The 25,052-nt window shown below is 37.9% G+C and overlaps 1 protein-coding gene across 2 annotated transcripts in view; it reads left to right on the forward strand.

The window, feature by feature from the left end:
- The window catches only part of smap1 (small ArfGAP 1), a 115,009-nt gene that overhangs the window by 39,678 nt on the left and 50,279 nt on the right, over nt 1-25,052 (forward strand). Inside the window, exons 5-6 of one of the 2 annotated variants that reach the window (XM_077236933.1) lie at nt 6,730-6,795; nt 9,426-9,506. In XM_077236933.1, coding sequence (XP_077093048.1) covers nt 6,730-6,795; nt 9,426-9,506 — 147 coding nt within the window. The remainder of the gene's footprint in view (nt 1-6,729; nt 6,796-9,425; nt 9,507-25,052) is intronic. The other variant, XM_077236934.1, reaches the window with a different exon arrangement.

The following is a 25,052-nucleotide window of genomic DNA, read 5'->3' on the forward strand; positions in this document are numbered from 1 at the left end:
TACGAGACCACCACGCTCGGAGCAGCTCTTTGTTTCATTTGGTGGGCGCACCAAGGGTCTCGCCACCTCGAAACAGAGTCTATCCAGATGGATAGTGGACGCTATAGCAAATGCTTACGCAGCTAAAGGTCTGCAATGCCCTTTGGGCATCAAGGCTCATTCCACTAGAGGCGTGGCCTCGTCGTGGGCTTGATCCAGCGGGATTTCCATTCATGACATTTGTGAGGTGGCGGGCTGGGCCTCCCTGTCCACATTTGTTAGGTTTTATTACCTGGAAGTTCCTGCCTTGCAGGCTAGACTTCTGTCAGTATGAGTGGGATGTACAGTATGTTCTGCCCAGATCTGATCGTGCACGGACTACTCTCACGTAACTTGGCTCTCCTGGTTGAGCTGCACTATATGGGTTGATATGCTTTATATAGACTGGCAATGCCGCTCTGTATTCCCCATGGGTGCTTATGTACATGTGCTGGCCCACGTTGCTGGCCGCCTGATTCCCACTTATCTATGTTCCCCGGGACACCCTGGGACTCATGAAGTGGATGCTTGGAGCGCACGGCGTTGACAAAGGGTTCCCGTAGCGTAAGCTACCTCTCGTAAGAACATCTAGTAAAAGAACGTACTCTGTTACGTACGTAACCTCGGTTCTCTCTAGAAGAGGGAACGAGCATTGCGTAACCTGCCGTGCTGGCGCCATGAGCGACTTTCGCTTCAGTCGATGAAAACCAGAGAAGCAGCCTCCGAGCCGTACTTTTATACGCTAAGCCACACCCATTCTGGCGGGCTGTGGCGCGTAGAGGGCGCGACGTCACGCCAGGCTTAGTGGTAGGCTGCTGCAGTAGTCGCAGAGCAGTCAATGAGCACGCTAGACAGCCTGCTCTAGGTCTGCTAGCTGCTGCACTGCGTTGAAAATAAATACAAAATTAAGGATAATTTTTTGGCTTCATATCTCGAGAAAAGATGACTTTACCCGTAGCATAAGCAACTTACGCAATACTCGTTCCCTCTTCTAGAGAGAACCGAGGTTACGTACATAGCCGAGTACGTTCTCTAGTTTCCAGTGATTTCTTTCTGATTATTTTTCTGATAAAACTTCCATTTGTTGGTGAAATGATGGGTCAGTATGACGGTGTTACGGGCGTGTTTTCGTAAGCGCTGTGGAGCTTCTGGCCCTACAGTGGAAACGCAGTGTGTTTTCGGCTCGGTGCTCCAGGCCCTGGGCTTTTAGCCCGGCACGGCCTGTTTAAAGCCCTGGTTCGCACTGGCCCGACAGTGGAAACATGGATTTTGGTAACAACTTGCCCCAGTGATGTCTTTTAAGTCTCATCATGTGACTCTGACTCTAAGCCTGAGATGGAGGCATCTTATGAGCAGCTAAGTCAAAAAAAGAAAAATCAATAGTTGCTTGCTTCCAGCCCAGGCGGAGAGAAATGCAATATTGCAGCCTTTCCTTGCTTCAATTACTAAAACAGCTCAAGAGAGTCTAACGGACCATCCCTCGCTTTCCTTCTCCTTGTCTTCCTGTCTTGTGGCAGTAATGAAAGTTCTGTGTGTTCTTCTGTGGCAGTAGATGGGGAATAAATGTGTCTTATTGAAAGCCTTATCTCCAGTCAGCGTGCTGAAGTCATGTTCCCTCCCTGCTGATTCGCACCATTTAAATGATTGTGTGTGTGAAGCCAACAGCGAAGCGGAACCTCAGAAAATAAATGTCCCAGGATATTAAGCGTCCTGCCCTTCCTTGTTTTGTTTTGATGTTTTCAAAAGATGTTTTTTTTTGCATGCTTTTTTCATTATTTTGATCAAAGTGTTTACGAAGCCATGGAAAATGCACAAAATGAAGAATCTCAGTGGGCCTTTTTTAATTTCAAGAATAGAATATATAAAAGACGACAGGAATATGAACATCACAGGCTCAGCTCTGCTATGGTATATGTAACTTTCCCTACGCCACAGAACTGTCTGTGTGAGCGTGAATGTGTGAGTGAGATATCAGAGCGTAACTAATAATAGCTTCAGCCATCCGCACCCAGCCATTGGACAATTCTCATACTTCTTACTGTCTCTTTTCTCACTGCAGTCGTCTAAGCCTTATTCAGCCCCAAGTGACCTGGCCTGCTTGGTCGTTTGCACTGCATTATGGGGCATTTAGCTGTTCGCTCCTTCTATTACTCCCCAGCTAGAAAGCTGGAGACCTTTGGACCGCACATCGATGCTGTTACTTCTTTGAGAGGATGGGAGTCTTTACGCCTTCGGCTGCATGTAGATGGAGATGGGTTCTCTCTTCACACTCCAGGCTGATTGCTGTCTCTGCTTATTGACCTTCTCTCTTCATCTCCTCCTGCTTCCCATTCTGGACTTATTTCCCCAGACGGGCATGCTGTATTAAAGGGATTGGGGGAGAAGAGGAAGAGTATTGTGTGGTATTATTTAATGTCTCTCTAATGAATATGGGCCCATGCTGCTGTGGAGCATAGTGGTGAAGCTAACCCAACAAAAGCAGATTATGAGGGGCATCCATCAGCAGGTAATGAACCGGTCCGGACAGTTCTGTGCTAACTCGCGCTGTAATGGACCTACTTGTTCAGCTTGGGGTCTGTGGACGCATGCTGCTGACAGCACTACTTCCATACTGGGACAAAGGGAAAGTCATCCGTCTTCTTGTCCCTTCCTCTTCCTGAAAACTCCCTCGCCAACGTCACTTGCTTCATAGGAATATTCCGGGTTTAATACAAGTTAAAACTCAACCGACAACATTTGTGGCATTATGTTGAATACCATATAAATAAAAAAAATTAGGTTATTGTGAAGCACCTAGAATGATGTTATGGCAGAAATGTGAAGCTTATTATTTTTATTTTTTTTATTTTTTTTATTTATTTATTGATTTTGACAATGAACAGGAAAACACGCGTTTTTTCCCTCCCACCCCGTGGGTGAAGCTTATAATTTAATAAAAAACACTTTTTAATTTTTATGTTAAATATGCATTCTTTTTGTGTTAAAACGTATGTATTAATTTAGCTGTAAAGTAGTTTAAATCACTTTTTTATAGTAATTCTCAGGTTTATGGTGTAACATTGTCATGGCAAGTCGTTAAATTTGATTTTAATGTTTCGCAGACATGTTCAGTAAACAATTTTTTAACACCAAGATCATGTTAATACATTGTTTAAAACACGTGGATTTACTTTTAAGAAACTGACTAATGTTTAAAATGTTTGTAATCAACATTATGCCAGAAATGCTGTCTGTTGAGCTTAAACAAGCCAAACATGGTACAAAAAAAATTGCTACACAATTACTATTTTTGCTATGTTTAAATTGTGCATCAATAAAACCTAAAAGTGATTTGATAACATTTTGAAGACCTCATGAAATCAAAATTGGATTTACCGGTCTGTTAACTTTGAAACCTTCAATATTAAGGATGCAACTACAATAATTTTTTCCTGTCAATTAACCTATCATATTTCTTTTTTCTTTTTAGTAGTTCTATATACCCCCACCCCCAATACCAATTGTTTTCTGATTAGGTGATTAACCCTTACCAATAGGTAACCTTACCAATAAATAACCATAACTTCTGGCATTTATTTTCTGTTTAATTCAAACGTTTTCTCATAAAAATGCTTAAGCATAAAAATACGAAAACATTTCCAGCATAAAAAAAAAATACTGAAGAAAGCAAAGAGCCAAAACGTGATCTTTATCTCCTCTTTGTAACAAATAAAGTATTCTTAGAGTGCAGACCTTTTTTGCATTTTTGTACTGATATATAGGTCTCAGCACCTAATCAGCTAGGAGAGCACGGTGAGTTTTGATTTTAATTTTCTCACCCATGCTTTTTTCCATATTAGTGATGTTTGTTTAGTAAACTGGTCGAACCAAATTGGACTGAACCGCCTGAAACGGTTTGCGGCTCAAGTCACAACAGATCTGCAGTTTACTCAGTCAAAATTTACTTTTAGGCCTGCTTACTAGTCGCACAGACTCAAAATAATCCAAATATCCAGAACTATGATCCTATAATGCTTTATTTTTTTCTTAACTCATTCTTTCGGACATATCCGACTGAGAAATGTCTGCTGAAGGTTTCATAACAGGGGCAAAATGTATGTTTGTGATGTCTTTTGCAGAAAAGCATAAAGTATAACAAATGAAACGTTTGGAAATATAACAGTGATCCGACGGCGGTAGTTCTTCTTGAGTAAACAGCAGTTCCCAGTTCTCACTCTTTTGAGTCAAGAGTTGGTTGATGGTTATAGTAGTTCTCGAATCACCAGTACACTGAACTGACGATGAAACAGTTCGGACTCCGACATGTCTGCAAAAAACGATTAGGTGCTGATACGAGCATGCATTAACCGAGCAATTGACTAGAATGAAGGGGCGAAATTAAATGTAGTTTTCTATGGTTTCTCATGGTTCATGTAAAACGTTGATTAAGGCTAGTTTATTCACTTTACAACTTTAGACATGTAAAACATCCGCGTTTCACATCATTATTGGGTGCTTTAATAATAGAATTGCGTATATTATTATTTAAATGTCATTGCATGATTACGGCAATAAATCAGTGATTCGATTTTTTGAACCAGTACATTGAAGCGAATTGTATGAAAGAACCAGTTCGCAGAAAATAATCAGACTTCCCATCAATACTCTTCCACTTCACCCTCTTCCTTTTTTCCCTCCCTCTGTCTGGTAGGAATTGGAGTAAAAACCTTGGCCCTGACCCATCCATATTTCCCCCAAGAGAAAGAGGCTTTGTGGGACTCTGAAGGGGCTGGGCCATATATCTGCCCCTGATTAAATGAAACAACTACCCTAAACAAACTACCCTGAGCGAATGAAAGGGGGCACAGTGAGGGAAAAGGGAGAAGACAAGAAAAAGAAAGTGTGTGTCAAGAGCTTGATCAGTATCATTCGATACTTGGAAGATATTATAACAGGTGATCTTTTACCAAAATTACGAAAAAAGCGTTTTGTATTAAGAAAACATGAACACGAGGGAGATTTTATTTTTTGGGGGGTTTGACTTCACATTCTTTGTTTTTGGCAGTTGACTCAAACCTGTATTTCTACATATTTGACCCACGTCGCTGTGCAGGTTAAATTGTTTATATACATACAGTGCAAGTTCATAAAAAGAGGGATTAATATTCATGTTGAGAGTAGAGGTGTGTGATATTGACTAATTATATCTCAATATTATCAGGGATTTTATCACTAACAATAATTTGACAATATTTTGCTTAGTGTGTTGGTATCCCAAAGCTTTTGGTATTCTTCATATTCTGTGTGGTGGTCAATTCGCTGCTGTGACAGAAATCATATTTTTTTAAATAAGTTTAAAGTAGATTTTTTTTACCATTTGATTACATAATTTTTGTTTGTGCATAATTAGAGATTAACTGTATTTTCAGCCTTCAGTATTCAGACTTCAGGAATTCACACCTGCTATTGCAATCGATGTGACGCTAAAGAGTCAGACATGACTTAATTATAAGTCAAAAGGCATCACTTTCTGGCTTGCAGTTCTCACTCACCTTGTTGAACATCAGCTGCTATGCCTTTTTGTTATTTTTGCTTTCATAACTAAACAGTGTCAATGAGATTTTAAATGTTTCATATCCCTGTTCAAATTGCACTCTGTTCTTTTCAAAATAAAATTGAAATATAAGTCCATGCAGTTCTATAATACAATCTGTAATTGAACCACTTTGGGTATTTTGTCATATTACAATCGATGCTCATCTACCCCAGACAATACAATTCTTAATGAAACTGAAATTAGAAATCCACATTATTGAACTTGGCTGAGCTTTTGATACCTATATGTAAACGTATATGAGCAGACTTTTCAAACATCATTTGTCTGATTGATGCAGTTATTTGCAGTGGCTACACTTGTGAGTTAATTGAGGCATATAATAATTTGAGGCAGTCTTGGCCATGCAGATTGACAGACTGACTGCAGATTCGGCAGAAGGACTCATTTATGGAGTCTGTTGGAACATCTGGAAAAGTCTGGGCTATTTTTAACCAACAATTTGTCCTTGATGATCGATGTGACTGCTTATGCAACTTGATCAAGATACGTGGATCCTTTTCCTAATTTCTACATTATTGCAACCTATTTAAATGCAGAATTTTTTGTCTTGTTTTCTAGTTAAAATATCTAAACATCCTTAAAACAAGGTAAATTCACTTGAAGTAAAACTGCATACGTTAAATATATCGAGAACTAAGTTCTTAGCCCTTTGGCAAATAGTTTTTTTTTTTTTTTTTTTTTTTTGCTTTTTAAGCATAAATCTTATTGCCGTTACATGTGAAAATAATGCCAGTGGGGAAACAAACTTAATTCTCAAGATATATTCTCTGAAAACAACTCTTAATATCTTAAGCAGTTTTGCTTTTTGCGTGACTGTTGTTTTAATGATGTTTAAATATTTTTACTTACACAGAAGTTCTACCGAGTTGTAAAATTTTGGCAGTATAACGTGTGTGTGTGTGTGTGTGTGTGTATCAGTAAATAAATTTTGCTTTTCCAAGTCTCCCACAGGCTGAATAATTATTCACTGTATAGTGATTGCTGCAGCCTATTAATTCAGATTTTTCTCTCTCCGCTCTTTTTATTCCACATCCCCTCTTTATCACACTCTCTCTCTTTCAATTGCTTTCTTTTACCCTCTCGTCCTCTTTCTTTCTCCTCTGCTCCTGCCGAAGTCCTCTGATGCTGCTTTGCCCTCAGTATCGCCTCCTTCGCAAGCAGCTGAGAAAAGTAAACTGGAGGTACTGTATTCTTGTGCTTCTCTGTGCTGTGCAGATCACTGATATTGGTTCTGTGCTTGTGCTCTGCATTCTGCCTGCTTCCCAATTCGCATACTTTCCATCCGAAATAGTTTGCAAGTTTAGAATTATTACATTACAAATTATGTTATGTTGAAAAAATGCCAAACATGCCCAAATTTAGTACTTTTTCTGCTAATTTTTTTAATGTACTTCCATAAAAAATAAAAACAAAGTCCCTGTCAGTTAGCTTTGAATCTATCTATATGCACTAACTTGACATATTTAGCTTTTAGCTGGAAGAAAACGAACTAGAAAAATCGATGTTGAACTAAGACCTATTGGTTACTGGCCTCTTTGATATGCTGTATCTAGATGCAGTTTTTTAAAGGTGATATTTCATCACAAAACTATCTTTACTACATACTCAGAATGCACTTTCACCAACAAAGTAGTATGTGAATTGGGACAGCCCTTTTTGTGCTGTTAATCAATCACTGAATCAATGTTCTATAATATAATGTGTTATGCAATCCCATGCCCATGCTCAGCCTGGTTTATGTTGGTTAGTGCTAGACTAGCACATCTTAGCTGGTCAAGTTGGTCAGCCAGCATGTTTGGTTTAGATAGTTTGGCAACAGCATAGAAGCACCAAAATATGTTGGTGGCCATTCTTCTTCTTCTAAATAATATATATTATATGTAAACTATAACAATTATTATAAAATTATAATAACTATTATTGTCATTATTGTATAAATTAATATTGTAATATCTAAGAAAAAATAATAAAATCATATATACCTGTACAATTTAATTTCCTACTGCTACAATTTCCAATAAATAATCTATTTGTTAAATGGAGCATGTAAAGCGGATGTAATTGCTCAACCAGAACTGTCTGACTATTGACAAGTTAGCAACAGATTATATAACAGCCTGTAAGAACGATAATTTAAACCAAACAAAGAGGAAGATGAAAGAACATATAGAAATCACAGTGATGGGTTCACATCCATTGTTAAAAAGTGCTGTGGTTGTATTTGAGTGTGTGTGTGTAGTCAGATGCTCTGTGCTCTGCTGTGGAAAGAATCGATAGCACAACTCTGGCAGCATGCAGAGGGGAAATAAAATAATCAATGGGCCCATAAAGAGCTTCAAACGGCCAATCCGCACCTCTCCTTTAGGCCTGTTCTCCATTTGTTCCTTCTGCTGGTAATCATAGTGCCAGTCAGACACACCACCACGACTGCAGAAAACCCACTCTGATCCTTAACTCCCACACCTGAACCAGTTTCTCGCTCAGCGTTTTTGCAGCAGCAATTGATTTGCGCTGAGAGAAAAGGAGGGCTGATGGCTCAATATGAAGGCCAAACCTTTATGATGGAATTGTTTGGCTTCGCCATAGTGTTGGGAGTTTTAAGCGGTGCACTTTGTTAAAAGCTCACTGAGCTTTTAACAACTATTTAAATGATTTGTTTATTTGACTTTGTTTATATTATCAATTTTGTTAAAAGTATTTATATCAATTTTCAACAATTATGACTGTTCTCAGTTGTTGTGGAATCATTTCCATCTTGGCAACTAATTTTGCTAGGAGTTCGTGCACTTGGTTGCCGAGGACAAAATGGTGTCGGTAAAGAGAAAAAAGAATGAATCGGTCTATGAAAAAAAAGAAAAGAAAAATTGAGGTTGTAAAATTATATTTAATCTATTTAAGAAATACATAAAATGCTAACTCTAAATTAGCCTTAACCAAAAAAAAAAATCTTCCATTCAATTTCAAAATTACCATTACTTTTTTTCTAGCTGTGTACTTTCGTTCCTACTTAAAAGCCCAAACTTAATTTGCAAATCAGTAAAATCATGTAACGTGTCTTTCGTAAAGTAGGATGTGCTTTATATTAAATGTAGGGCAGGCAATGCTTTTCTTAAACACTTATTACAAATGTCTTCTGTGGATGTCTCAGGACCAAAATGTTTTCATCCAATCATTGCATTTGGTCCGATTGCAATAATAGTATGTCCAACCTGGCTGATATAGGCATCTTACAACAGTTTTCCAGCATCCCTCTACCACCCCAACTCCTCACTCTCGGCTGGTTTCTGTCCCAGCCAGGAATATTGGGGGGACTATGCCGGGTTCGGGACAAATTTCAAACTCAAAGCCCCCCTTTTGTATAGCACGCCTAGTATGCATACTCTTCCACCCCAAAAATATGATCAGAAGCCGTACATAAATTGAGATGTGGTGAAAATTACACTGTGAATGTAATATCTGTCAAAAGTTCATGTTGTCATGTTGTCTTCATGCTAACAAAGTTTTTCTGTGATTTACCCATAGTTGTAGAAAACTAAATGTATTGCATGTGTGTGTTTTAAGCTTTGGTAGCCATATTTAAGCTGTCAAAGTACAGGCCTAAAGGCTAAACGGTATGCCTTGTGCCCTAAAGTCACCTCAGACTTAGGGTTTAATCAAATCAAAATTTTCTCCATGTTCAATGTGTGCGTGCGTGCGTGCGTGCGTGCGTGCGTGCGTGCGTGCGTGCGTGCGATGTGTTAGTGTCTATGTCCTGTCTCTGAGTGCAGTTTATCCTGACGCATTATATTTTCTGTTCCTCATTCTGACACAGAAAGAGAGAGAGAAGAAAAAGGAGGAGAAGAAGAGGGAAAAGGACACAGATAAAGGGAACAAGCCAGCGGTTTTTGAGAAGGTAATTAACCTCATTACTGACCAAATAGACTGGAGCCATTACCTTTTTAATGAGAGCTGTGTTTTTGAATCATGTTAAGTCGTTCTGTTTGAAAAGCAGGTACCTGATACTCCTGGGCTTCTTAAATATGCTCACCGTAGGAAAATGCTTTACAAATATGAATGATTTGATTCTCTGGTTTTCTTGATTTCCAATGCTTGCATTTTTGGAAAAATTGATTTTGAGAATCACACATGAGTAGGACTGTGTACAGTGACCATAAGGAAGATCACAGTCCCATCTCATGTGAGATCAAACACTCTGGGGACTTGAGTTTAATTTGTCTTACATATTCATAGTCACAGTCTCTTTGCAGGAAATTAGTTCACTGGAATCTCTGGGTTCATTGTAGTTAAAAACCTCATGTGGGGGATTGTGGATTTAAGGTGGTGTGAATGGGAAATAGCTGAGAAACTTAATGTGAATAAAGTGATGTAGACAGTGACGTTTCTGGTGATGAAATCACATTGACATATTGATATTGTTTATTCAATTTTAGTTTGCATGTTCTCTTTGTGGCAAGAATGAGGTTGAGTTGAGAAAAGTGTGTAACATTGATATTAAATAGATCCCAGGGGGTTTGTAGAATTTTTTTTACATTTACTAAATTTGACCTTTAACCATTTGACTGCTTTGTAAAGACTGATTGAAAATCATGAGATTGATCAAAATTATTTTATTCAGCATAAAATTTTGTAATTTTAAAGAAAAATATAAATATAATATAATTATATATTTATTATACACTTATGTTTACACACAGTTCAAACTACAAATAAAAATGTTGGAGTCGAGAAGGTTTTAAAAAAAAAAAAGTTTTTGAAAGAACTCTGTTCTGCTCACCAAGACTGTATTTTATTTGATCTAAAATGCAGTAAAACTTGTTAAATATCATTATAATATTTAAAAATGTATTTTATTTAAATGATGGCAAAGTCGAAATTTCATTATTGCTCCAGTCTTCAGTGTCACATGATCCTTCGGAAATCATTCTAATATGCTGTTTGGTTCTGAAGAAACAATTCTTATTATCAATGTTGAAAACCATTATGCTGCTTAATATTTTGTGGAAACGGTAATATAAATTTCAACGGTTAATTTTCATAATTTAAAGTGTCCTTGCTTCATTACATTTTTAAACAAAAAAGAAATCTTATTGACCCCAAAGTTTTGACCAGTGCTGTGTGTGTACTGTATATATGATGCATTATTGTTTATAATGCATACTAAATTATTATTGTCAAAAGAAAAGCGTAATCGAAAAATGTATTAAATTGCCACCACATGGATACTTTTGGCATTCAGAAATTAAGTTTGCATTTTTGAAGCTATATTCTTTCACATATATATACACGATGACTTCATCGAAAATGTATTGAATGCAATTGCCTGCACGGAAACGACCACACTGCTGTTCATTTTACAGACAAACCCCCGAGTGTCTGATCTCTAGTGCTTTGAGCGGTATCGAGCGGGTTTCTTCTGCGCCAGTGGACACGTAGAGTAACAGATATTGCAGGCTTGACTACTTCTCTCTGTACTGCAGAGAATGTTGAGCAAACAAGCAAACACTTCATAGATGTGCTGAAATAGCCATTTCGTCTAGTCGACAGTGCACATTCACAACTCTGCAGCACAAGAAAAAAAACATGAACAGGCATCTTACATTTGTACTTGTGTAATGATCCTCTCACTCCGTGCTCCTTGCTTTCCTTCGGGCTGCACTTCATAACCACTCGCAGTCACACACACCTTCCCCTCCCCTGAAGCGCAGTTTGGGGTCATCTGGGATTGTAACACAGAAAACAAACGCAGGTAGAAAAGGAATAAGAAATTGTCAGGTGAGTGTGAGAGGGAAAAAAAGAGTATGAGAGGCTTTTGGGAATGTGTGTTATTGTCATCTAGCAGTCAGAGAGCACAATGGTGGTACTTGATTGACAGGCGGTAGTGCGAGGCTGGCTCCTTAAGGCTGATTTATACTTCTGCGTCGGACCTACGCCAGAGCCTCTAATGCTGTAGGCAACGCGTTGATTTTCATTTATACCTCTGCGTCATTGTCCGCGTTGACGCGCAGTTACACATGCAGATGGAGCGGTTCTAGCAGACCAATTACAGTGCTTGCAGTCTGTGTAGATTTTCTGCGGTTACATTTTTTTAGAGGTGCACATCAGGGTACTCCGAAGGGTACGTGTGCACACACAGCCTACTACATAGCTACGGCGTGAGTTCGACGCAGAAATATAAATTGTGCTTTATCGTTCATGCTCTGTTGTCCTGCACAAGTGGCTCTCGACTAGGAGTATGCTAAACTAGATGATAGGTTGTCTGAATGGCTAGTTAACTGTTGTCTTAGGGTGCTTTCTACCTGGTCACGATTGCTGCGGTCTGAGTCTGAGCGCGATTGATCCCAGTAAAAATTCGAACCGTAACGTTCTCCACCGAAGGATCATCTTAAATCTGACGACACATCTATAATATTGTTCATGAAAATAGTAACGCATAAAACAGACAGACAGAGTAAGGCCCCCTGAACTCTGTTCAATGCGAGGGCCGTATGTTCTAATATGACCAGTCTAAACAAAATTTGTATTTAAGCCTTGCCAATTTAAACATTCAAGCTCAAGAAGTTGCAAAGAAGAACTCGGCTTGCGTGCTGTGAGAAGATTTGTGTGTGCAGTCATCCGAAGCATGCACAGGGAACGCCTTGTGTCAGACAGCGTGCAAAGTATTGATAGACTTTTTCAAGTCTTGCGCTTGAATGGACAAATTCACACACAAATGATGTCAACATGCCTGTCTTGGCAAGTATACCAGCAAACAGTTGGTTATGTCTTAAGTGAACGTAAACAGTCGAGAAAGACAACGCATGTGATGTGTACAGTATCAGTGTACTGAATCCATGCATTGTATTAAAGTGACAGCAGCCTAATATTACTGTCCGTGTTTTCAGTGTTAATCAAACAACAAAAGACTCACTGCTCTTAATTGAATAGTTTTTATAACTTTAATAATGATAATCAATGTTATTTTACATTTGATTACCAGGGTTCGTACAAGGTGCTTAAAGTGCTTGAAGTACTTGAATTTGACTTTTTGAAATGTATTTCTTGGAAAACCCTTTAAAACATAAACTTATATAGATATAAAGACATTTTGCATGGCTATGAGCGTGATATTGCTCATAAATATCCAAGTATATGATACAGCTTTCAATCTTCAGGTCAATCATATATTCATGATAAAAAAATCAGTTTGAATAAGGAAAGTGATATCTTTGTCATAGTATCCTTTCAATTGCCACAGTCTTTGCATGTGCTGCACTTTATTATTATATTTTTATTTATCTTTTTACCTTTTAAGAATTTGAAAGATAATAAAGATATTATTTGATAAGTAAGATCTCTCATTGTAGTCCTTGAAAACCCCAAAAAGTAGTGCTTATAGTCTTTGAAAGTCAAAAAATTTCAAAATTTCATTTTACAGTATCTGTACGAACCATGGATTACTTTATTCAATTTATGTACCTAAAAACTACTGTTAGATACCTGAAAAATCTGGAAAGCACTGTTTAATTTATTTGTATCTTTGCTCTATTGAATTTGAGATGAGATTGCGTAGGTGTTTGAATCGAGATTGCAATCTTTTAACGATTAATCGTGCAGCTCTACATTGTCAAATCATGCCACAGTTCCAGTACAACTGAACTCAGACCTACAGGTAATCTTTGATTCTGTACCCCGGTGTGCTCCTGGTCCTCATGACAGCGTCAATTTTAACCATTTTTCATGGGAACTGTGCCCCGTTTCGAACTAAACAGTGTTAAAGCACCCTTAAGAAAAGACTGTGTAATCATGCTGATTTCATATTTATAATTCAGTTTTTTTAAGGGGCAGCTGTATTGAACAAAAAGTATTTTTTACACAGTATAGCAGTTTTAGGCTATTTTGTGTGGTTGCAACTTTTCCAACAGGGTTTTGTGTCTTTGACAGAGTTGGGTATAACTTGTTACAAAGTAACGCCTTACTGTATTCTAATTACTTTTCGTGGTAACGCAGTAATGTAACTCATTACATTTTAAATTTATGTAATTTGATTACAGTTACTGATGTCAATAAAAAGTAGCTTGCATTACAAATGTATTGTTAAGAAAAAAATATTTAGTAAAATGCATTTCTAATCACGTTTGGCTGGCTGCGTCATCATGCGCTTTAATGAATTGCCGGAGAACGCGCTTCATGAGGCACACACACACACGCAGCACTACACGGTTTGGAGCACAGTCTGGCCGTTTCTCAATAGAAGTAGCCTACGCAAACTTCGGACTTGCGTCCTTGGTAGTTCAGACTTGCCAAGTTTGACTCAGGAGAACGAACTCCCGAAGAGGGCGCGAGTCCGGTTATTCTGCAAACGGAACCGCGGCGTTCTTGATCGCGTCACTCAACTCGCTCTGGCTACTCCGGTTATCTCTTTATGTAGCTATATTTCAGGCAACAATAAAACGAAATATGGTATAGAGTACAACTCTGCCTCTTTTCGTCAACAATAAAACAAAATATGTTATAAAAAACAACTCTGCCTCTTTTCATTTAAAAAAATCGTAAACTGCACACCACTGCATATATTTATAAGAATACGATATATAAAACACAACCCTGCTTCTTTTTGTTTTCATTTTAAAAATATTAAACGTTATTGATCATTAAAACTGACATTTAACAGAGACAGGCTTGTCATTTTATTTTATTATACATGTTCATACAGTGAAGAGAATGTATAGTAAAATAAATATAAAAAATATTCTATATATTTTAAAATATATAAAATAAAATTACACAACCCTGTCTTTTTTTGTTAAATATCAGTTTTAATGCTCAATAATATCCATTATAAAAGTATAAGTAGCCTAAAAGGTATTAGAAGCTGTACAATTAGAAATAAAGCAAACAGTTCAGTCAAACATAAGTCAGCTCTCTAATAGGCTACAAAGTTAAAGTCACCTCTCGATGCATCCTGGGTAAAAGGGGCGGATCAGGAACACATCAGGGGTCTTGAACTGGACTTGGCTAGATGTGAACTTTGAATTGGAACAGTACTTAGGCAGCGACTGATGACGTTTCACAAGTCCACAAGAACACATTGAGAAACAGCCCTCTCTTCTGTCTCGCATGCACGCTCTTTCCGCTCACTCTAGATTCCGGGAGATTTTAACTAATTTGCGGGCATCAGGGAGCCGCTATCAACATGCGGGAGACTCCCGGATCTTCCAGAAGACTTGGGATGTCTGTATTCTGCAATATTAAATTACGGAAAGAACTGAGTTTCACTTTGTAGTGTATTCTTGTAGTTTTAATAGGTTTTCAAAGTAACTTGAAAGTAAAGTAATTAGTAATCTGATTACTTTTTACATGCAGTAATCAGTAATGTAATCAAATTACAATTTTAAAGTAGTAATTAGTAATTTGTATGGATACAACACTGGTCTTAGACAACAGTGAAGTGTCTTAGAATGCAACAGTCAGGTTCCATAAGTAAAAGTCCTTTTCATTTTCTCCATAGGTGAATTGATTTTAATGATAACTTATTGACCTTTGTAGACAGACCAACTGTGAGCTATTATTAGATTGTCATTTGTAATGCTTCATTGGTTCGTACTTCTTTCCTCCCTTATAACTTATAACCTCCCTTATAACTTATAGCTTATAACTCCAACGAAGACCAGGTACTGCTGGTCATATCAGAATTTAAAGTCAGAAATAAAGTCATAATTGACCATTGTGTAAATACAAGTGTTTTTTTCCGTCAGTTTAACAAACACTGGGCAGTTTATTTTATTATGATTTGCTGTATTACAAAGTGACAGATAATTTGCACCAAAATACAGGATGAACAATCCTGTATTTGTTGTATATTTTGCTGTCCCCCTAGCTGTGCACCATTATATGATTAGTTGCATTTTGTTATTTGCATTCAAGATTTGCATGCTTCAGAACCAACCTGCAACTTTTTTGGCTCACAACCCTCTAGTCCACTATCGTACTTTCTTGCCATCTGTCTCAACTATGTGTGGTGGTATGTTGTTTGAATTGTGGGTCACAGTGGAGAAGATTGAAAAATGCAGTGGCCTTTGGAAGTCCAGCTGCAATCTCTCCGCTTTCTGCTCCACTGAGTCGAGAATATTCACTGTCTTTGTAACTCCTGGATAGACGACTAAGCATTAAGAGAGACTGAGTTAACACTGCAGGGGCACCTCCTGTTCTAGAGCGGTCTCGCCCCGTTCCCAGAGGGAGAGGGATGAGATGAGATGAAGGCAAAAGTGTGAAAGATGAAGGAATGGAGGGAAAGATCCTGACAGGGCAGTTCAGCACCGTTGTGCCTTTGGGGCTGGTGCCTGTGGCCATACGTGACAGCTCATGTGTGAACCTCCACACGCAAAACCAGTGCACTAATATAGAACAAACTACATTCAGTTTGCTGTAGTAAATGCCCCTCTGTCTGCTGTCAGACTGGATTGAGATTAACTTTGTCTTTGAAACCAAGGTACCAGAGGTTCATACTGTATCAATATTAAATCGACACCGTGGCCGTAAGGAACTGAAGGTTAGGGTTAATAGAATGTCTGTGTTATTTTTTTAATTGGCTTTTTAATATTTTTAATATTTCATGTTTAGACTTGCTGCGATAGTCTGTTACGGGTGTTTTGATTGTTTTATAGTAAAAAAAATAATAATTTAGTTCAGTTTGAGAACAGACTCTACAATTAAAAACTGTACTGGTCTGCTCAATGCAGTGTGAGCTGAAAGAGATTCGCTGCACAGATCAGCAGCAGGAGTCAGATTTCATTTATCACGAGAGTGAGCTGACTGACAAGACGATGGCGGAAGATTTGGTTTCAAAGCAAAATATAAAAGCACCTATTTGGCAATATTTTGGATTTAAACCCAATGCTAATAGGGAACCTGCAAAGATTAGTTGTGTTTTTCTATTTGTTGTGTTTTCAATAATAATAATAAACCTTTGCAGGTTTAGCTTGTGTCTGGAAAATCTGTTTGAAAACAGAAACAGGGCCAGATTTGATGTTTTTTTTCATTCAAATGTAATCTTACCGCATTACTTTATATCTGTGTCTGATTCAAAGCGGGCAGAATGTTAGATCTAACGAGATGTAACTGACGAAAATAACCGTCAATTTTCCCCTTCGGTTAAATATTGCGCTGCAAACATCAATAACAGCTTTAAATTGTCAATGCTGGCAAATGACCATGGTTTTGCGCTTTGCATCGGGCGGTTCTTTGCCTCCACGTCGTGCATTCAATAGTTTAATGCACAGATATGTGTGTGTGAGTGTCGGCTCAGAAATGACACACTGCACCTTTAAGAGTAAGACAAGTCTGCAGCCTCCGTTTTTTCTCTGTTGAGTGCAAACATCATTCCACAGCTAGCTATCTATCAAACCTTAATTTGGTCATCCCTGAATGGCTGAATGAGATGCCATGCACGTCTCTTAAAGCGCTCCTGCGGGGAACAGGGGTGCCTTGTGGCATCTGATGCATATTTCCCCCCTCGAAATCCTTCATTTGTCTGTCGTTGTGAGTTAATCTCCATACATATTTCCTTTGCCATCAAAGGTGGTTGCTGGCTTATGTTCAAATCATCCAAGCGAGGACCTTACAATGATATTCATAGCCTCTCCTGAACCTCCACAACTGTGTGTGTGTGTGTGTGTGTGTGAGACAGAGAGACTGTCGCTTTTGTCATGCCCCCCAGCATGACCTCTCCTGATCCATAGTCTGTGAGTCACATGTTGAGATCGCCAGAGCACTGTGTGTTTTAGGGAGAATGAAAAGGGAAAAACCAGAGAGAGAAACCAGCACTGACCCCAGGTCAATGTAAACTGATTAAAATGGCAGTCTGGCTTCATGTGTGAAACAATGGAGGGATTTATAGCGAGTCTGCCACTTAAAGTCACTACAGCCTTGAGACAACATTCTGTCGGCACGAGAGAAAGGTGAACGTCTTTCGTTATGTATGATGGTTTGTTTAGCTGCATAAAAACATTCAGAGATGTTTGTGTTTGTCAGGCTGAGATGATGTATAACCAAGTAAATTCAGTTGGCTGTAGCTATTGCTCCATCTGTCTGCTGTAGGGTTGGATTGATTCTTTGGCCTTGGTACGATACCAGCCTTTGGTACCAACCTCAGTATCGCTGGCAACAAATAAACAGCCTGTTAATTTAGTGTTCATTTGCTATTAATCTTAGTGTTTGTAGCATCCACTTCCTTTTTTTAAAAACGAGAATCAGCAAATAATCCTTTTGTAAGTTTGCAATAAAAAAATATTTATTTGGTTAAAATGCCTACCTGGATTTGATTTATAGAGATAATTCTGTTCAGAAGTTTTGGGTCATTTAAGATTTTTTTGTGAATAAATGAAATTGATCTGAATTGACATTAAAGACCTTTAAATTGTAACAAAAGATTTATATTTAAAATAAATGCTTTTCTTTTTAGATTTCTATTCATCAAAGAACCTCAAAATGTATCCGTTTCCACAAAAACATCATGCATCACAATTTCTTTTTAAAACTGTGATAGTGTTGTCACGGTAACAAAATATCAGTATTCTTTACCAATACCAGTAAAAAATCCATGTTTCTTGGTACCAATTTCGGTGCCAAAGCTTAATTTAGATTAAATGTACATATATTAAAGTGTATATCACGGTTACAAAGATTGAAACTGTGCATCTTGTGTTAAAAAAATGTACATTAAGATTAGATAAAACGACCTAACTATAAACAATAGTTATATACTGTTCTCCTTGGGGTTAATTTAAAAATGTACCTATACATTTTTAAAATCAAAAGTTTTATCTGTTAATATTATTTAATGCACAATAAATAAAGTGAACAAATGTGAACAATCAAGTGTTTGTATTAAATAACATTCACAAACATTAATTAATGTTGTAAATATATATTGTTCAATCAATGTGTTGATATTAGATAACGCATTAAGTTATGTTAATGAATGGTATCTTATTGTAGTGTTACCAAACTATACAGGAGATAAAACGTGTTTTATTTGACTTGACTGTACTTCTATTTAATCCAAAGCTGCATTCATATTTAATTTTAAAAGGGCTTTTTAAACCTGCTAAGAGTTAAGCCTAGAACTGCTTTTCTGACGGACTGATATTAATCACAGGGATGCACCGATACTGATACCAGTAAGTTGCCTGGTGTCGGTCCGATACTGTGCTCATGTACTCGTACTTGTAAAACTACCCCGATACAACTGCACCTGATACCACTTTAGAGGCCATTCACATAACGCGTTTTTTCCGCGTGCAAATTCTTTCCACAAGCGCTTGCTCTCCTGCGGCATCTGACAACCATGAACAGAGGAGCGCCTGGAAAAATGAGCGTGCCACGCCACGTCGCTTTTATTACCGTGCGTTCACACCGCCACCGGCAAGAGCGGCAAAAACGTTGTGGAAAGATTCGTGGACGCTCTGATGCTCTGACTTAGATCGAATGCTTGGTCTTTTTTAAAATGTTATTTAAAGGGGTCGCAAAGCAAACAAGCATGTCGATCGTTATTTTTGCAGAAAATTGATCGATGGAAATAACTTAACAATTATAGTGACATGTTTGCTAACAGAATAAACCAATTAAAAGCCATTTGTGTGGTGTGGCTTTTGTGTTCATGGTTAAGTGCTATTCTAATTTGCAATTCTGCTGAAAAACAAGTGTTCTAGCGTGAAAATCTTGCCTATAAATAGTGTTGCGCACCTTCTTCAAATTCAAATGATCAACCTCTCCTCTATTTTGCTTCGGAACTAATGTGGTCGGATCCAAAGTTGACAGGACTGCGTTCTCTGGAATCCTGTCAAACGGAGCACTTCTACATTTCGATTGGTTGCAGCCGGTTGCCGCCGAACCGTGTCATAGCTAATTACCATAAAGTTGACCTGATTCTCCTCGCCACTCTCACCAAGGGGGTAATCCATCATACGGAAACTGAAGCCTCCCTGGGGGCAGCCATTGTAGTAGACCATCACCTTCTGTTAGCATTCCGTTGACTCCCATTTATTTTGGTGTCACTTTGACAGCGAATAACTTTACATCTGACACGTCCAAAGACTTAATTTGTCCATTATTTATTTCTTAAGAAACATGACAATCTATTAAAGGCTCCATTACTTTGTATCTTACGTTATGGCCCCGTAGAAGCCGCTTTTGTAAAAATAGGCTAACGATTGTGTCATAACAACTCGACTTTGTCGCACAATAGAGAAATTACCGTATAGACAGGAGGAGAAGCTGTCAGGCAATCTTTTACTGTCTATGAGGCAATCGGGGGGACAAGGAGCCATAAAGTCAAGGGAGAAGCCCATAGATAGAGAGTCCATAAAAGCAACGGGACAAAATATTTCAACAACGTTTTTGAGGAATTAGGTCATTCAGATTTGTCTTGGCACAGCTACTAGAAGATTTACAACTGTCAGACTGTCATCAAGCTCAGTTTGAGCCTGCGCAGTCGCTCCGCCATCAGGAAGTGAGTGCTTCTAATGGGCTTCAGTTTTCTCCGTTGAAATCAAGGGGGTCGCTGTGTCCATTTCTTTTACGGTCTATGGCTATCACCGTCCAAGACTTCCGCCCAGTTTGACGCTCTCGCTGGTGGCGGTGTGAACGCACAGTTATGAGCGTGTTTGCCGCGCGCCTAGTTGTCAAGTAATACCATTTTTAATATATTTGTTTATATAACTTAATTTTTTATTGTTAGTATCCATCCATCTATCAATCTTTCGTTCATCCATCCATCCGTCCAAACTAAGACAGTTTCTTCCTGTCGATCATTTTGGATGTTCCATATTTGCTGAGCTATAAGTTGAGATCATCGTAGCTGAAGCGAATCATTTAAGTTAAGTACCATATTGAGCTTCATAAGCAGTTGTTAGGTTGTAATGTGAAAACACTATTTTGCTACCATTGTATATGTCACAGAGATGACATGCTGCTTCTCTCCATCTTTATTACAGTGCTCGCAAATACAGTGCTCTCAAATTTTTGTAGGGCAGGTTTGGGAAGAGAGGTTGTCTCTAATTCAGTAGTTGGTGAAAAGTTCCAGAATGGCTAATATTGTGTATAGCACTTTTAACAACCAAAAATCCCAGTTCCTTATCTTTTTGTATTTTATTGTATTTTATGGAAGAATAAACATTTATAAAATCACTCTCTTATTTTATTTAATTCTCCTCCTGCAGCTTTTTCCAGAATTTTCGAGATCCTGGAAGGTCTGAACGTAACCGCAGCTAGTTGGCTTGTGCTTTGAGTTTAGTAGATTGCGAATTGTTTTTCCAGTGACCCCAGTAGACTGTTTCCAGAGGGCAGCGACTGCCCGAGCATCTCGTCCTGCCCGACCGTCTCTCATTAAAACTCAGTGAGATGGTCATTAGGGTTTAAGTGGAATTAGTATGAAAAGCTCTCTCCCTGCGCTAATGAAGGCAGCCGCGCCACAATTGTTTTCATTTGCCGTGACTCTCCCTGAATGCAATCAGAAACCTTGACCGATCCCCCTGCTAGCTCTCTCTCTCTTTCGAGCGTGTTTTATCCCATGTGCTTTTCAAGGCCAGTAGGCAAGGTAACTGCACAAATTATCTCTGCATTTACACACCTCAGTCTTTATTCGAAAATGTCCAGAATTTGTAAACATTTCATAGATATAATAATAAAACATCCACTATTGCTATGCTCAACATCATTTCCCCTTTCTCTCATTGGCACATTAGGCTATGCTAGCATCTGATTTCTCTCCAGGGTTAGTGCCCACACAACGCCAAACACCATGTGTGATTCCACATGTGGTGCCGCAACATGTTCCTGTATATGTTTTTTTGGGTCTGTGTTGCTCATCGAGTTGAAAAGTGTCTCACTTCCTTCAAACACCTGTCTTGCTTTCTCGCTCGCTCATCCTCCGTTCTTTTCCCTTTGGAAATGAAGCTTTTTTCCCATTTGAGCAATGAATAAATTATCAAGGAAACATGCAGGGTTTGCCGATCTGAAAATGCTGCTGTTATTGTTTGGTACACATGCATGTGTAGTTTTCTTTGTTTGTGTGTAGGATTCTGGGATTTTTGTCTGTTATTGTATGAAATAGGAAGCCATCTGTTCACCTGAGAATCATGCTCGGCATTTGTGAGACATTGGAATAAGTGTGTGTATGTGGAAAGCTCCACATATTAATCACACTCGTGTTTGTCCTTTTTGAGTGTGTGCATGCATTTCTTGCTCAGATCTTTCCATCCCCCTGCTGTTCTTGTGACAGTCTGCTGTCAGGGGACTATGAGCAGTTGGAGAGGAGGAATTTCCATATTACTCGACCATACATTCATTTACTCGACCTCGTGTAGAATATAGCACATCCAGATGTGCAGTCGACTGCTGGGGAGACAGAGGCCCTTCCCAGCCTTAAGATTGATGAAGTTTTCAGTGCCCCTGCTCCATAATGCACCTCTAACCCCGTGGTTTTCAACATTTTTGACCCTGTTGTCCAACACAATATTCAAAGACAACCCATCCCCCATATAGGCTAAGATATTTCCAGTATATCTGCAAAAATTTTGACAAAGTTGCTTGTTTTTATTTTTTTTATTTTTTTTTATTAACAGAAACAGAATGTAGAAATTAACCACAGTTCATTCCAGAAATTGAATTTAAATACTTTTAAGTCAGCTCCATTGAAAGTTTGCGGAGGCTCCATTGTTGAGAACCGCTTGTCTAATCTAAGCTGAGTGAGGTTTGTTATGTTTCAAGCTGACTGTCTGGAAGTCCCGCGCTTCAATCGAAAAAGCCAATCGCTTTAAACCACGTCGTTGTCGTTGCTGATTGTTCCTAAAGAGTGCTCAGATAGATTTTGATCATGCAACATTGTTTTCAACCCTGCAATAAAGGGCAACTAGAAATCAAGACACTCTGTTTTGGGAAAAAATAATAAATTATGAATGATGATAAATTCAGAATGTTAAAATGTACCATCTAGCCTAGTTTCCCTAAAACATTAAAACATTTTTGATTAAAGTTTTTTTAATCATTTAAACTTGTATTTAATGATGTACCGAAATTGAAATTCTTTGGGCAGGCTAGTAGCCTATGTGTGTGCAGTCTGTACAAACAGGAAACATTTTGGCAGAAATGAGCAAATGAGTAAGAGGAGTATCTTAGTATAAAGATTTTATGCATTTATGTTTACTGACTTTCAAAATTTGGGGTTGGATTAAAAAAAAAGTTTTTGAAAGAAGCCTCTTATGCTCACCAAGGCTGCATATATTGATTCAAAAATGCAGTAAAAACAGTAATTTTATGCATTTATATTATATATTATATGAAATATATATATTTTATATTTCTTTTGGTGGGCAACACCAAGCCAACAAAGATACACAGCACACTGCCAGGAGACTGTTATGGAGGTGCCAAAGGAGATACAAGTAGCATACTTGTGTCATAGACGCATTAAGATTGCAAGTGAACAGGTGAGATTTCATAGATCAAGAAGTTCAGGGTCTTTTACATGCTAATAGAGCTGGACCTGCTGTTAGCAGTATGCATGCGTTTAATTGAATAGTTGCTTTTCTGTAAGAGCTATGACCCTGATCGCTGCATTTAATGAAGACACACACATGCATCTCATTAGTACAAGGCTGCATGAGTGTTTCGTATTTATGTGTAGTGCCAGCAGGTGATATTTTTCCTTTGTAGTCTTTGTGAGGTAAAATGCATAATTAATGCAGATGAGATATTTAAAGCTCAAGGCCTGGCACTAACCATTGTGATGCACATCTCCATTCTCTCTTGCTCTCCTTCTTCATGTACACTTCACTACCATTAAAAAGTTTGGGGTCGTGAGAATTTTAAAGGCTTATAACAGGAATATTGTGGAATCGTATTACAATTTAAAATACCGATTTTTCTCTTTGAATACATTTTAAAATGTAATGTATTCCTGTGATGCAAAGCAGTATTTTTAGCAGCCGTTACTCCAGTCTTTTACTCCACTGATTTTGTGCATTTCTTATTATCATCAATGTTGAAAACAGTTAATTGTTTTTTTTAATTGTTAGTTGTTTTGTGGTAAGCTGAAAAGAACAATGTTTATTGATATGGAACATTTTTAACCATTTAAAAGTCTTTACTGTCACTTTTGATGAATTTAAAATAAAAACATGAAATGTTAAAAATAACTATATATATTTTTATTTTTAACTGAACAAGTTAAATAACTAACAAAGATATAAATGAAAATTACTTTATCCCTCCTTGAAAAGATTCTCTAGTCCTCTTGGGCTCGAGTTTTATCGGTTCTCACAGGATGCATTTTTGCATTGGTAAAAGGTAGATGGAGCGCAACAAAATCAAACAAAACGTTTTTAACGTTTCTGTTCATTCTTCTGTAACATTATCGCTCTTAAAACATTTTGATTAGAAATAAATACCTGTTAATAACGTTATTTTATTTATTTATTTATTTTGCCAGAGTATGAATGTAACTTTTTACTAAGAGCTTGTGACTAAACATCATAACTTCAGTGGATCCTCAAACTGTGAGTAAAACCTCATACAGAAGCTCCAACCACCTCAATTGTGAATAAAGTGCTGCACACATTTTGGGGACCGTCTCTGCTTGTTTGCAGTGCCCGGGTAAATAAAAAAACTGGTTATTTGAATAAGTACAGCGTTTTCTTTATTCAAAACATGATGTGTGTGAAGGCTAATGCTTTATGTATTTGAGGAGCGGAGACGCATGTCTTAGTCTGGTATTTAGCCTGTGTGTAACACTTCTTTATAACACAAGCTTTTTGCCAAATATTAAACCACAGTAAAAACTGAGCGCCCTCATAGCTACAATAACCTTTGTAACCTGTAAGTTGATAACTTAAAGGGTTAGTTTATCCAAAAATGAAAATTCTGTCAGTATTTACTCACCCTCATGTTGTTCCAACCCCGTAAGACTTTCGTTCATCTTCGGAACGCAAATTAAGATATTTTTGATGAGATCTGAGAGCCGTCTCACTCCTTCTTTGGCTGCTAGGTAATTGCATCTTCCGGCCCAGAAAGTTAGTAAAGACATTGTTAAAATAGTCCAAGTGGCTCAACCTTAAAATCAAAAATAACGACTTTATTCAACTATTCATGTTAACAATATAACGACAAACTCAAGTGTCTGACCATATATAGTCACAATAATAACTTTGACAACATGGTGTCATTTAAAAAATATGCCTGCATTTTTTTTTCTCTGAATGTTAGCGGTTCTACACTAACCTGCTTTTTTCACTGGTTTCAAAACACCATGGTAACATATCATCGGATAAATTCCTGCAATCCAACATCTAATGCCAGCACACTGCCTTGCTACTAGGGATGGGACGATTACCGGTTTCACTATAAACCATGATAAAATGTACTGACGGTTAGTAATATCGTTTATAATTAAATTATCATTAAA

The sequence above is a fragment of the Siphateles boraxobius genome, unplaced genomic scaffold (assembly GCF_051911475.1).
Source record: "Siphateles boraxobius isolate OS27281-9 unplaced genomic scaffold, OSU_SipBor_1 20, whole genome shotgun sequence".
NCBI lineage: Eukaryota > Metazoa > Chordata > Actinopteri > Cypriniformes > Leuciscidae > Siphateles > Siphateles boraxobius.